Here is a 14,504-nt window from a genome sequence, read left to right as displayed (position 1 = left end):
TGTTGACACTTTTCAAATAACTTGTATTCACAGGAAAACACTAATCAGGTTATCAAGTGCTTTTGAGGATGGGACGTTAAGGCGTCAAACTTTTCATATTTTGACAACATATTGTAATTGATTTTGAAACATGTAATTCATACAAGTGATGTAACTTTTTCAATTATATATATGTTGGTTGTGTTTGCTTGAATTACTATTGAAATTATGGTTATGATGCTATACATGAAGTCCTCCACCCCCGGACGTTTCCGCCATCCTTGGTTTGGGGGTGTGACAGATTGGTATCAGAGCTAGGGCACGGGTCGATGTGTTCGACACGGACGTCGAACCCTATAATGGGGGGTGAAGGTGGGTTGCACCTGATCCCACATCGGCTGGGAAGGAGAACTAAGCATTCCTTATAAGGGGTGTGGATACCTTCCCTATCACAACGCGTTTTAAAGCCGTGAGGGCAGCAGATCCCATAAGAACTCTGCAGTTAAGCGTGCTCGGGCGGGAGTAGTACCGGGATGGGTGACCCCCTGGGAAGTCCTCGTGCCGAGTGGCCCAAAGCGGATAATATTGTGATACGTGCCAGAGGGGGGTGTTACAAATGGTATCAGAGCTAGGGCACGGGTCGATGTGTTCGACAGGGACGTCGAACCCTATAATGGGGGGTGAAGGTGGGTTGCACCTGATCCTACATCGGCTTGGAAGGAGAACAAAACATCTCCTTATAAGGGGTGTGGATACCTTCCTTGTCACAACGCGTTTTAAAGCCGTGAGGGCAGCAGATCCCATAAGAACTCTGCAGTTAAGCGTGCTCGGGCGGGAGTAGTACCGGGATGGGTGACCCCCTGGGAAGTCCTCGTGCCGAGTGGCCCAAAGCGGATAATATTGTGATACGTGCCAGAGGGGGTGTTACAAATGGTATCAGAGCTAGGGCACGGGTCGATGTGTTCGACAGGGACGTCGAACCCTATAATGGGGGGTGAAGGTGGGTTGCACCTGATCCCACATTGGCTGGGAAGGAGAACTAAGCATTCCTTATAAGGGGTGTGGATACCTTCCCTATCACAACGCGTTTTAAAGCCGTGAGGGCAGCAGATCCCATAAGAACTCTGCAGTTAAGCGTGCTCGGGCGGGAGTAGTACCAGGATGGGTGACCCCCTGGGAAGTCCTCGTGCCGAGTGGCCCAAAGCGGACAATATTGTGATACGTGCCAGATGGGGGTGTTACACATATATATCATAAAATCGGATTTATATTGATCTAACATGATAAGGTAACTATCCAAATGCAAAAACAGCAAGAAATCCCGAGATAAGCATTATCTGACGCTCGAACTCGCCGAGTACTACACTGTACTCGCCGAGTTGAGGGGTACTCGCCGAGTTCCTCAGCCATAAAGCCCAAAAAACGATTTTCCAGTTATACAATGCATCAATACAATTGAAACCAAGCTAGTCTCTGATACCACTTATGGGTTTTGGTCATAAGACATCCTATGTGCTCATACAAACCCTAATGCTTGGATCTAGGTTTCTCTATTGTACATGCTTTGAATCCAAGACTATAAACCCTAATTCTAGCATTCAAGTAATCATATTAATATGAGAATAAGTTTATAGTGTTACCTTGATTGTTATGTAGCAATAACAATCCCAAATCTCCTTGTATTAACTTTGGAAGGCTTAGAGTCACAAGTGTCACTCCTCTAATGGCTCACAAACACCATAAGCAAGATGATGAAGAGGAGAGAAGTTGGAGGCTGCCAAAAACGTGTGTAAACCCTTACAAGAACATTAGCCACGTTTTTGAGCCTTAAGGGGTCTTTATATAGTTGGGCTATTAGGGTTATCTAACAAGGAAACCCTAATTTGGATGCTTAAGCCCTAAGCAACCCATAGACTCCTTTAATTAAGCCCATGGACGATTTCCTTATGGGTTTCCCATTAGAATTCGTCCATCCCTTAATATAAGGCAATCCATGGCCCAAATTGCAATTATCCTATAATTACAATTCCAGTCCCTTAAGTTTAATTAATCTCTTTTAGTCACAAAACTAATTACCAATTAATTATTGACTAATATTAATTAAACAATATGATTTCTCCTTTAATATATTATTCCCATAATATATTAGTAAATCATATTTAATCCTTACTCTCCATAATCCATCCTATCAAGTTGCTTTGGTGAAGGCAACCCAAAAGGACCATGCACCATCGGGTCAAGTACATACCAAAATAGTTATGGACTTAGACACTAATCCAACACTTTCAAGTTTAATGTCATTCGCTTCATTAAGTGCATCAAACTCTTGGCGAAAATATTATCTGCCTTTATCCGGATATATAGTTTAATATGTATTTCTAGTTTATTTCTGAAATTTAACCTTATACAATTTAAGTCATGAAAACTTCACTCATGTTTGAATTTGCTACCAGGTTGGTAACCTCTACAACAACGTTTGCAGCCAATCCAGAAATTTGATCCTTGTAATCTCGAGCATAATCCAGTCTCTCTATAGACGTAACATTGTTGGAACCTCTTCAGGTTTAAAGTAATGTTCATATATTGATTATGCTTTAATCTATTGAACTCTTTTTTATTGGGTGCCAAACCTCTTTTGTTCTTGAACTTTTTCTTCCTTTTGCAGCTAGAACCCCTACCAGACACAAGGTGCACACTTGCTATGAGTTTACTTTGTTTTTATAAATTTTATGTGGATTCAGAGGTGCTTTAATATATCATCCAAGGAGTAGTCATCAGACTTATACATTATCCTCTCATATATGAGTCATTCCAAGAGTGTGGAAACTTTACGACAATTGCACCTATCTAGATGAGGCCAATAAAGCAATTGATAGTAGAATCATTTTGTTAACTAAGACCTAGAGTTCATTCACCCGATCCAAGTACTTGGACACAAGGTACTTGTTAATACCTCCAGGGATCGAAATGTAGTTAGTGAGAATTTGAAACTCTTTTAGTCTGTAAGGTTGTGAAATCAGAATGACTTCGGCACTATATGTATTTGTAAGGCACATGTCGTATTCAGACTAGACATTTAGTCCTTGTACATTTTGTTGTCTGTAACACCCTATAAATAGGGTAAGTATTAGGGTCGAGAGCAACTTTTGTGCTCTCAAGTTTGTAAAACACTCTCAACTTTTGTACTATTTAACAGACATAATATAACCTAATCAGATCTTATTTACTCGACATGTTCTTTCATATTCATTACTCGATTCTAATACAAATCAGTACCTTCCTCATTTGCCTATTACTTAAGATCCAAGACTTTCTAGAGCTCTTAAGGATCTGTGACCAATGCTTACACATCATAGAGGCAGTTATATATGGAGTTCTTGATGTGGTGAAGACATAGGCCTTCAGACAATCCATATAGAGATAGATCTCAACTTTTCCTGATCAAAAATTGCTTTTAGATTTGGATGCTTTCCTGTTTTGGGGACATGTTCAAATGGAATATGGGGCAAGGCGGGGTCTAGAACAAGTTCAAGATTAAGCATAAATAGTAGAAAATTGACCTTGTTATCCCAGTAGGAGTATTTATGGCCATCATAATGGTCCACTTTGATAAAACTTCTAAATCATTGGACTGCAATTGGTGGAAAAGACTTCAGTGTCTGTTTATTTGAAATATTTAACCATAAAAAAATTTATAAGATTTTTATATTCAAACTTAATAGGAAACAATATGATGGTTAGTATAATGAAGTAATTTTGAATTGTTAGTAATTACCAAAGAAAAGAAACTGAAAAATAATATGGAGAATTATATGTCAATTAGTCATAACTAATAAATTTAGTATTAGTATTTGGTTACTTTATTCGATCCAAGAAATCAGATTTATCATTTTCAATTTGATTTTGATTATCCGAAAGATAGAAGGAGAATGTCCCGTTATCAGACAAAATAAAAAGACGAAACAAAAATTAAAACCAACCTAAAAGATGTTAATTCTTGACTATAACTAAATGGAATAACTTTTGTCGATAAAGGTTTTTATGTGCTGCAATGTAGAATCCTAGGGTTTTCAATGCATTTATCATTCGTTCTAACATCAAGATGAACCAGTAAACAAAAAGCAAATACTTGAAAACCGGAAGAAATTTTATGTTATTAATGGAGAGATGAGAGAACATATAGAGATAATGGTTTTAGGTGTGGAAGAAATGAGACCCTAGAAGTCCTATTTATACTAGTCCGGAAATCATAGAATCCCAAGAATCGAATTTGATGATGACACGTTGCCTCTTATAGGTTGTCACATGACAATTGAAATACATGATAAACTACAAGTCGACGTCATTATATAGAATCTCAATCTAATCCAATTCAAACTTGGAGTTTATAAGGTTTCCAAAGACTTCTGAAATATTTCTTATACTTATCCATGAAGTTAACACGTAGTTTACACGTTGACTGGGTTGGTCCAACCCGATCCAACCTAAACACTACTAAAAACAAAATCTCTTCAGTAGTGTGCAAAGTGTGCCCATATAACAAACCTTGTTTCTCACATTCTTATCCTGGCTAGGCATGTATGTGGCTTTGGCCTAACCCTTTAACTTTCACTAAAGCCTATAAAGGCTTAAGGCAATGGAAGCATTATAAACAATCATTAACCAACAAATACAAACAGAACGAACGTAAACAAACATAAAATAACGTTAAGAAACTAAAGTAAACGAACATTATGAGCATAAATAATAGAAAGAAACAATGTGTTCTAACAAGGGGTAATCATACACACACACACGCACACACACACACACACACACACACACACACACACATATATATATATATATATATATATATATATATATATATATATATATATATATATATATATATATATATATATCGAAAAGTGAATATACCCTTAAGGGTATATAAGCTTAGGTACTCAAACTCACCATAATACGTTATTTTGTTTGATACATTTATTATAATGTTCTTCAACTTCAATCATTAACTTCATTTACTTTCAAGATTTTCAAATTTTCATTATTATTTTCCTCTTACATCACATCTTTTTGACGACCATCAATTAGGCTATATATATTATAGTTGAAAATGAAAATTATGTAAAACGAAAATAAATGTGAAATTTATAAAAATCTTTGAATGAAATCAAGTTAGAAGTTGAATTATAAGAACATTAGACAATTACAATGTATATATATGCTATAAAACGATGTAGTATGGTGAGTTTGGGTACCTAATCTTATATGCCCTTAAGGGTATATTATCTTTCATCATCATCATCATCATCATCATATATATATATATATATATATATATATATATATATATATATATATATATATATATATATATATATATATATATAACTAATTCATAGCTCTAAAAATATATTAATAACAATAATAGAAAGAAAAAAAAAAATAAGACCACTATTTATATTTGTTAGTTTAACTAAAAAACCAATTTTTTTTATTATTTGTTTATTTAATAAATAAACAAATATAGAAGAGTTCACACACAGTTTGTTAAATATTTAGTTTGTTTTGATGTCATGTATCTATGTGTATGAGTGAGAGAGGAAAAAAAAAAAGTTGTATATTCTTTTAATAGAAGTTTGCTAGGAACACTCATACAAACATCTTGTAACTAGTTGCATTACCCTACATGCTATGATCAAAACGACTCACCCACTTCAGTATTGACCAGTTATTCATTTATTTAAGATAAGCAAATTATGGTTTTAATCCATTAAGTTTATCAAAATGTTTTTAACCCAACCATAGAAGTTTATTGAAGGTTAGCATGCCGCAAGAAATTGATGTTTCGGATTTTGAGACGAAATATGTATATTTATTAAAAAAAAAAAAAAAAAAAAAAAAAAGAAAAAAAAAAGTTAATATGTGAATTAGCCGTCATAAAAAAATCCATTAACTTTATAGTTATGAGTTTAATTATTATTTTACATTTAAATAATATATAAAACTATTTCATAAAAGATGCATATGATTCACAATAGGTAACAACCAATAACATCTACAGGAACTCGATTTATAAGAGGATAGGTAACATGAAAGAAAGTAAAAAAAGCAAAAGAATTTAAGAAAGGGTTTAGGGCTGCAGAAGGAGACGTTTCCTCGTTTTTCAGCTGTTTATATCCTCTGACACAACTTTGATATAACAAGAGCAGCAGTCCCTTTTGTTTTTGTTTTTGTTTTTCTTTTCTTTTATATATATTCCTACTCCTACTCCTACTTTCTTTCTCTCTCTCACACCTAAAACACACAGTGAAAACACTCACGAGGCCACAACCATCGACATCTTTGGGATTGCTTTCTTTATCTCTCTCTCTCTCTCTCTAAAAGTTGTCTCTGTTTCGAGACTAGTGAGCAGGTGATGATATTCATCAAATAAGCAAAGAAAGCTGCTGCGCGCATCCAATGATTTGAAAAAGGAAGGTCAAATCAAACGACCCTTTGAATTCTTTCTTTCATTCCATAATTCCCAGCAGCTTCTTAGAGAGAGAAAGAGAGAAAACTCATATATATTAATTCAAGAAGCAATTTTCTCAACAGGTATATATCTATCTCTATCTGATTAACTAAATCAAATTCTCAACTTTCGTTTTGCTGTTGATGATGAATGATATGACTTCTCCTTTTGTGCTTCAAAAGTTCAGGCATTTCATCCACTTCATCCAATCTTTATGGATAATAAAAGAAAATTATATAAATGAAACCCCTCTCTCTCTCTCTCTAACAAGTGGATAGAGAGAGAGAGAGGGAGAGAGTTTTTCATGGCCAGTCTCTCTAACACAGAGCTCTCTCTCTCTCTCTACATATATATACACATATATAGATGTAGTTGTCTCTATATTTCATCTCTCTCTCTCTCTCTCTCTCTCTCTCTCTCTCTCTCTCTCTCTCTCTCTCTCTCTCTCTCCAAGTATAATTGCATGAACCTCTCTCTCTCTCTCTCTCGTAAAGTCTGCGAGTGTCACTGTAAAACTTATTCTTGTATATTAATCTCCGCCTTCAGCTGTTGGATGACGATGATGATTTTGAAGCAACACGTGCGAACTCATCATATCTCCATAACTACCCTCTCTTCAGGTACCTCCCCAATCCAATCATACTACCATTAACATCATCAACATCTCTCTCAGTACTCTCTCTCTCTCTCTCTCTCTCACACACACATCACCTGTATCAGCTATGGCAAATTCTGGATTTGTGTATTGATGATCACTTGATCATTCTTGAATTCATTTCCCAGGTTTGCTTTAATCATAGTTCGTGAGAATTCAAGCAGTTTTGTTTTACATGCAGTTGCGTATGGGTTGAAAAAACCAGGTAAAAACATATATATAACTTTTCTTCGATTTTATTTTATTTAATATTATCGACTAATCATATACACACAAGTGTCCCTTATGCGATAACAAAGAATATTTAATTTCCAGATCGAAGAAATTCAAATAAAGAAACATATATCAACATCGATGGCGACATACTACAATGGAAATTCAGAAATTCAAGGTGGAGACGGGTTACAAACACTCGTTCTAATGAATCCTGGATACGTTTATTACTCAGACGCACAACAATCACAGCCACAACCTGGTAACTTTGTGTTCCTTGATTCCAATCATCCTGGAAATAATCCGGTCAATAATCATAATCACAACCACCACCACCATCACCACATATCTCAAACGCCGCCACCACAACCACCACCAACCTCCGGTCAGACACAACAATTTGTTGGCATCCCGCTTTCTGCATCACCACCATCATCAGTTCATTCACAACATGACGTCTCTTCACTTCACGCGTTCATCCCACGAGCTCAGTACATGTATAATCCGGTGGAGATGGTGGCGGCACCACCACGTGAGGTCACACCGTTTCAACAAGGTCTGTCTTTAACCCTCTCTTCTCAGCAATCAAGGTACGGGTCTCAGGCCGCCAGAGTAACTTCTATATCTCCCACCGGCGATGATGGGAGAGCGGTTGTTGTTGTTGGTGGAGGTGGTGGTGGTGGTGGATCCACGTCATCAGCATCCGGGATTTCAAACAATGGTGTGCATAATATGTTGTTGAATTCAAAGTATCTGAAAGCAACACAAGAAATTCTTGAAGAAGTTGTGAACGTTGGTAAGGGAGTGCTCAAGAACTCCGATCAGTTAACTAAGAATCTCAAGACTCCAGTGATCGGAGATGGTGGATCATCGTCTCCAGTCACCGGAGAAGGAATTAGAGATGAGTCTGGTAGTAAATCCGGTGGTGGTGCTGAGCTTACTACAGCAGAAAGACAAGAAATTCAGATGAAAAAAGCAAAGCTTGTTAACATGCTTGATGAGGTAATAATTAATCAATTAACTAGCAACCAAACTAGTTAAATTAACCACTTCATTCTCAAATTCCATTCAAGATTTTGTACAATTCAGCTAAAAGTTTGAATTTTTTTTTGTGGGTTTTGAAGGTGGAGCAAAGATATAGACAATATCACCACCAAATGCAAATTGTAATTTCTTGGTTTGAGCAAGCAGCTGGAATTGGATCCGCTAGAACTTACACTGCACTAGCGCTACAGACGATTTCAAAGCAATTCAGGTGCTTAAAAGATGCGATTATGGGACAGATTAAGGCGGCCAGCCGGAGCTTAGGGGAGGACGACAGTTTAGGTGGTGGTGGTGGGAAGGCTGAGGGCGGTGGTTCAAGGCTAAAATTTGTAGATAATCAACTCCGGCAACAAAGAGCTTTGCAACAATTGGGAATGATCCAACACAATGCTTGGAGACCTCAAAGAGGATTACCTGAGCGTTCTGTTTCTGTTCTTCGCGCGTGGTTGTTTGAACATTTCCTCCATCCGTAAGAAATTAACCAAATCTTTTATATTACCGTTATATTTACAGTTAGTTGTATATTCAAAGTAGAATATACATTACATACAGATATATCTCAAAATTTTCAATTTGGATTTCTTAAAACATTTTTAACCGATTGCTCGGATTTGATACAGTTATCCAAAGGATTCGGACAAACATATGCTCGCAAAACAAACCGGTCTTACTAGAAGTCAGGTAAATTTTCTTTTTTGTATTTTGTATATTGTATATTGTATTGATAAAGTTATTGATTTTTTTTTTTTTTTCGAATTTAGGTTTCGAATTGGTTTATAAATGCACGAGTGAGGCTATGGAAGCCAATGGTGGAAGAAATGTATTTGGAGGAAGTGAAGGAACAAGAACAAAACGGATCAGACAACAACAAAACAAACAAAAACGAACAAAACGAAGAGAACTCATCATCCAAAAATGAAAAAAGTGTATCACCAGAAACCTCAAACAGAGGAGGAATAGGATTCCATTCCACCAAACAAGAGAATCTAAACTCCTTCAATCCTCCACCACCAATGGCGGTTCCCGCCACCGTGTCCACATCACCCACCACCACCACCACGAGAATAAATTTCCAAAACCCATCTGGTTTTAGCCTCATCGGGTCCCTAGAAATGGAAGGAATCACACAATTCAGCCCCAAAAAACCAAGAAACAACGACCGGAATCAGGATTCCGACGCCGGTTTCACACTGACAGGTGGCAATCCAACCGACTTCATGGGCGGACTCGGGGGTTACCCAATTGGTGAAATCGGGCGTTTTACAACCGATCAATTCCAACAACAGTATTCAGGAAACGGGGTTTCATTGACTTTAGGTCTCCCACACTGTGAAAACCTTTCGCACCACAGTTTCCTCCCTAACCAAAACATCCAACTAGGCAGAGGGGCAGAATTGGAAGAAAACGAATTTGGCGCCATGAATCCATCATCTTCTTCACACTCAGCCGCCATGTATGAATCCATGAACATTCAAAGCCGCAAGAGGTTTGCTGCACAACCTCTGCCCGATTTTGTTGCTTAATCAACAAAGAATCAAAATTCAAACACCATTCCCACTATCAAGAAATCAAGAAATAAAAACAAGATTTACCCTAGATCAGATCTATACTTTAATGAAGAACAAGAACCATTAGCGTTCGTTATAGATACAGATTAGGTTTTTCATTGAGGGTTGTATATTAATTTTGTATCCGCAAATATGCATAGATGGATTGGCTATATACATATTGTATGTATGTAAAAGTAAAAAAAAAAAACTAGTTATATATATATATTTTGATTGGGGGGTATACAAATTATATATATATATATATATATATATATATATATATATATATATATATATATATATATATATATATATATATATATATATATATATATATATATTTATTATTACTATTTTCAATCAAGAGTGTTGATTTGTGGGTGGGGTAGGGTGGGGGGTTACCTATGGAAAAACACATTCAAGAAACAGGACAATGGCAATAATGATAGACCAAATTTCAAAAGAGAGACCCTGTAATGTTTCCTACAAGTTTCGTGTATAAAATGGTCCAATTCATTAATATTAGGGCCAATGAGTGGTTTAAAAAGAACTTTTATTAGGTTACTTTCCCTTTCGGGTTGATGGTTGTTTGGTACTATTCAATATTAATTGATTAATGCATTCAATGTTATAAAAGTGGCCACTCCCAACTGTCACACAATTTAATTAAAATCATAACATACCTGTATTATCATGCTAGAGTTTCTCGACAAAGTGCATCATTAACTGAAAAAAAAAAAAAAAAACAAAACAAAAAAGAGAAAGGAAGAAAGACATAGTCTCTATCAAAGGGTGAGTTAGTAATTATTACTATGTAGGTTCGTAATCTGAATGTACATATTCTGTATGGAATTTTTGAATTTTGCACAAGGGTATCACATAAAGGACCCTCCAATTATTAGAGGAGAAAATATAATGACAAAAGAGTATGGCCCAATGCTATAAGTGATCGATAAAAGGATTTGAAACATATTCACTATAAAACACAAACAGTGAAAACAATGCACATCGCATTTGGACAAATACCGCATATATCTGAAAGATAGACGTTTTGGAGAAAGGCATTGAAACAAAAATGAGTGCATGTTGCTTTCTTTACTTATCATGGGAAAAAAAGGAAGATAATTAAAGTAGAATATTTTGGATATTTGATACAACAACAATACAAGGATTCAAGGTTACGTATATAAGAAAAAAAAAACAAAAAGATACAGACAATAAAGTTGAACAGATACAAAAACAGTGAAAGCAGATACTAGCAATAAGGTAGGAAGTACGATGAAATAAAGTATTTATATTTGAATTTCTCATTTGATATAAATGATAAGTTTGAATAATATACATATTAAATAGTTAACACAACAACAAAGTGATAAACATACAAACGATGACAAAATGGTAAGAGAAAATTAGAAAGATTTAGTGTTGTATAAGTTATAACATTTTTATAATACCCTTATTGCCCTTTATATGTGCAAGTCTTCTATTAGCAACTTTGGATCGATAACACCACACTTCGAATACTTCTGTAAGATCCGGATATCGAATATGTTTATTTTCTAACCATTCACTTAAAATCTCAGCTTGTTGTCCAGCTGGCAATGCGAGAATTATTGAAGAAAATGCAGATTCCAAAGATTGCCATATTTCAACATCCATTTTAACTACTAAACACTCATTTTCATTTGATAAAGAATCAAACAAAGGCTTCAAAATTCTCACAAAAGGAAGCCAAATTTTCACCATATGAAGCCGTTTTATTGTAGGTAAAATTACGTTTCCATATGCTATTGCTTCTAGAACCTTGGAAGTTACTTCGATAACTTTTACTTTTGTCTCAAGCATTTCACCTTGTTGACTTATCTGGTCAACAGCTTTGACTATATTTTCTGATACATTGACCCAATTCTCCACGAAATCTTTTAGAATTTCTAACTTGGTTAATATCTGACATGCCCATGACATGTCTACTAAAAAGCATTGAAATTGATTCATTTGTGAATCCTCTGTTTCACATGAGTTGACTAAATTGTTGAATCTGGTCAACAATTCCATGAAGTGTTGTTTGACTTTGGATTTTATGTCTTCATCGGATGTTATCAATGGAGCATCATCATCTTCTGTAAGCATGTATTCGATCTGTTCTTGAGCTGAAGTTTTCAGATCAGCCATAGACAATGGGAGTGCTGACGTGGCAAAAAGAGTGGCTGATAGGAAAAGCTTAACTATGCCAGCTGGATTGACAGGCTGGAGGCGAGCTAAAACTGGTTCTGCTAACAAACCAATGCCAGGAATAACTTTCAAAATCTCTTCCTCTTCAGCCTCTTCCCATGGAGATGCTTCTAGAAAGTCTACACAGGTGGCAACAATTTCTGGGGAGCCAAGATTCACTGCCACCTGGAGAATGCCAAGGGCATTTTTGACATTATGACATATGTCAGTAACAGAACATGTGATTGTGACATAAAAGAGGCGTAAGACTGTGATGTGGTGATCAAAGTCATGTTCTTGACAATGGACTTCAACACAATTGCGAGAATCAAGAATCTGACATGTGGGCCAGGTTTCAGATAATCGATCTGCAAAATATTTGCTGTTTTTTATAAGAATGTGGGAATGGCAGTATATCCATTCATCACGACCTTCAGGTGTTCTTAATCTTGCAATAACATCACTTGTATATCGATCACCAATCCTGTATATAAACATACTTAGAGTAAACTCGTTATTAACTGTTTAGCTTTATATCAATTTGTTCAATTTGAAAGAAAATTGGTCCATTGGTCTATCATCTCTAAAATAAACCCACAAACTTAACTTAAAGTCTGAGTAGAATAAGTATAGGGAAAGTTAGGTTATGACTTATGAGCTTCTTTCAAACCATTAGACAAACACCTTGTGTGCATCGAATACTGGATAATTATTTACTCTCTAATCGAGTAAATGTATGTTCCCACTCAACCCAATTGATAAAGTTCATTGCTTTCTCTGATCATCGGCAATAACACTTTGCGCAAGAGGGTAATTCATGATCGCAATATAGATGGAAGAGCACTCAATAAATTTAAAGCAGACCCAATTCCCGAAATCGAAACAATTCGATTTCTCTGAGCAGGGTAAGGATGTATGAAGGTTGTATGCATACAGATTCACAAGTACAGGTAATTTTATGAACCAATATACGTACTGCTGCATTCAGCTCCGTATCAAATGATTCTTTTTGTAAACTCTATTAAGAAAAATGCTAATTTGTTTATAGGGAAAGGGGTAAGGTGTGAATCGTGAAAGAGTTTACGCATTTACCTTGTATTTTCATCTTCCGTTATCCTCGGGAATGTGGACATGAGATTCTCTTCCATGGGTGAATTTTCCTGCTTTAGATTCACCAGGCAAGGAATGTTAAAGGGGACCATCATCTGGTTCGGGTTGTTCTTAACCCGTTAACACTCTTGGACCGGAATGGTTGTATGTATCTCCTTGTAGATTACAAAAATCATTAATGTTGGTATATGTGCTCTTTTGGATATGGTTGAATAATTCGAATTGTAAACCTTGGTTTCGTAGCTTGGCGGTAAAAGCGTGATTATATTATATACATTAAAAGATATAAATCATATAATTATTGAATTTTATCAAATATATGATGTTTTTAAAAGTGTTATATTAATATCTAATAGAAAAAGGTTAACAAAAACTCATTTATTTTAGGCTCGATAAAAAAACAAAACAAAAAAATCTCGCGCCTTGAAAAAAACTCACGCCATAACGCGATAAGGCGCGCCTTGACACGTTATTTGGGCGTCACGCTTCACAAACCTGCCTTGAACGTTTTCGTAACGGCTACACCACGCCTCGCGCCATAGCGCGCTTTTTAGAACCATGATCCTAATACTATTCTTAAAAAATTTATATCGTTCTATTATTCGTATTTTCTTTTATAATTTAAGAAAATACTTATACATAACATTTTTCTTCATACATAACAATTTATTTTTGTTAAAATGGTTGTACAATACAATTATTTAAAACATAAATTTTTATATATGAAGAAAAGTGTTCAGGGAGAATACTCGTCCTCGAATAGATGTTTTGTGTTTGCATAGGTAAGTTATTGAGTTTCAAAAAATTTAGCGCCATTAGAAAAATAGGCTAGTAAATCAGAGGGTCAAAGAAGTGACTGGGCCCTCTTTAGTAAGCTCCTTCATGGTGTTTGGCAAAGCGACTTGCAAGTACTGATTATTTATCTCATGTCGGAGTTCGGTTAGACATTAGGGTTGTTTGATCCTTCTGTGTACCTACAAATAAGAATCTATAAGTTGTATGTAACTTGTTTGGTGGTAATGAGACCTTTGAAAACAATTTCTATTGTGTGATGTTACTATTTTGTTTATTTGGATGGTTTTGTTTGTGTATAGATTTGCTTGATATATGGTTTGGTGACAATGTCAAGTTTGCCCTCTTCTTCCAGGAATACCCAGTGTAATACGACTCATATCAACACCTGTGATATAAATAAACTGAGTGGGTCAGGTTGGGAAACCTGGTG

General features: G+C 35.7%; 2 protein-coding genes across 2 annotated transcripts; one reads left to right on the top strand and one right to left on the bottom strand.

Moving 5' to 3' along the window:
* Positions 1 to 6,203: 6,203 nt before the first annotated feature.
* Positions 6,204 to 10,205, top strand: LOC145003360 (BEL1-like homeodomain protein 1). The gene is made up of 7 exons (XM_078962486.1): positions 6,204 to 6,579; positions 7,043 to 7,116; positions 7,280 to 7,356; positions 7,467 to 8,366; positions 8,489 to 8,877; positions 9,029 to 9,089; positions 9,170 to 10,205. The coding sequence occupies exons 4-7, from the start codon at positions 7,506 to 7,508 to the stop codon at positions 9,929 to 9,931; spliced, it is 2,073 nt and encodes a 690-aa protein (XP_078818612.1). The 5' UTR covers positions 6,204 to 6,579; positions 7,043 to 7,116; positions 7,280 to 7,356; positions 7,467 to 7,505; the 3' UTR covers positions 9,932 to 10,205.
* Positions 10,206 to 11,232: 1,027 nt separating this feature from the next.
* On the bottom strand, positions 11,233 to 13,447 carry LOC145002114 (BTB/POZ domain-containing protein). Its single transcript, XM_078961408.1, has 2 exons — positions 13,262 to 13,447; positions 11,233 to 12,653 (listed from the first exon to the last, which is right to left on the bottom strand). The coding sequence occupies exons 1-2, from the start codon at positions 13,372 to 13,374 to the stop codon at positions 11,393 to 11,395; spliced, it is 1,374 nt and encodes a 457-aa protein (XP_078817534.1). The 5' UTR covers positions 13,375 to 13,447; the 3' UTR covers positions 11,233 to 11,392.
* Between the last annotated feature and the right edge of the window lie 1,057 nt (positions 13,448 to 14,504).

The sequence above is a fragment of the Lactuca saligna genome, chromosome 6, assembly GCF_052625555.1.
Source record: "Lactuca saligna cultivar CGN05327 chromosome 6, ASM5262555v1, whole genome shotgun sequence".
Classification (NCBI taxonomy): Eukaryota; Viridiplantae; Streptophyta; class Magnoliopsida; order Asterales; family Asteraceae; genus Lactuca; species Lactuca saligna.
Note: the sequence above shows the minus strand (reverse complement) of the source record. Positions and strands in the feature narration are given on the sequence as shown.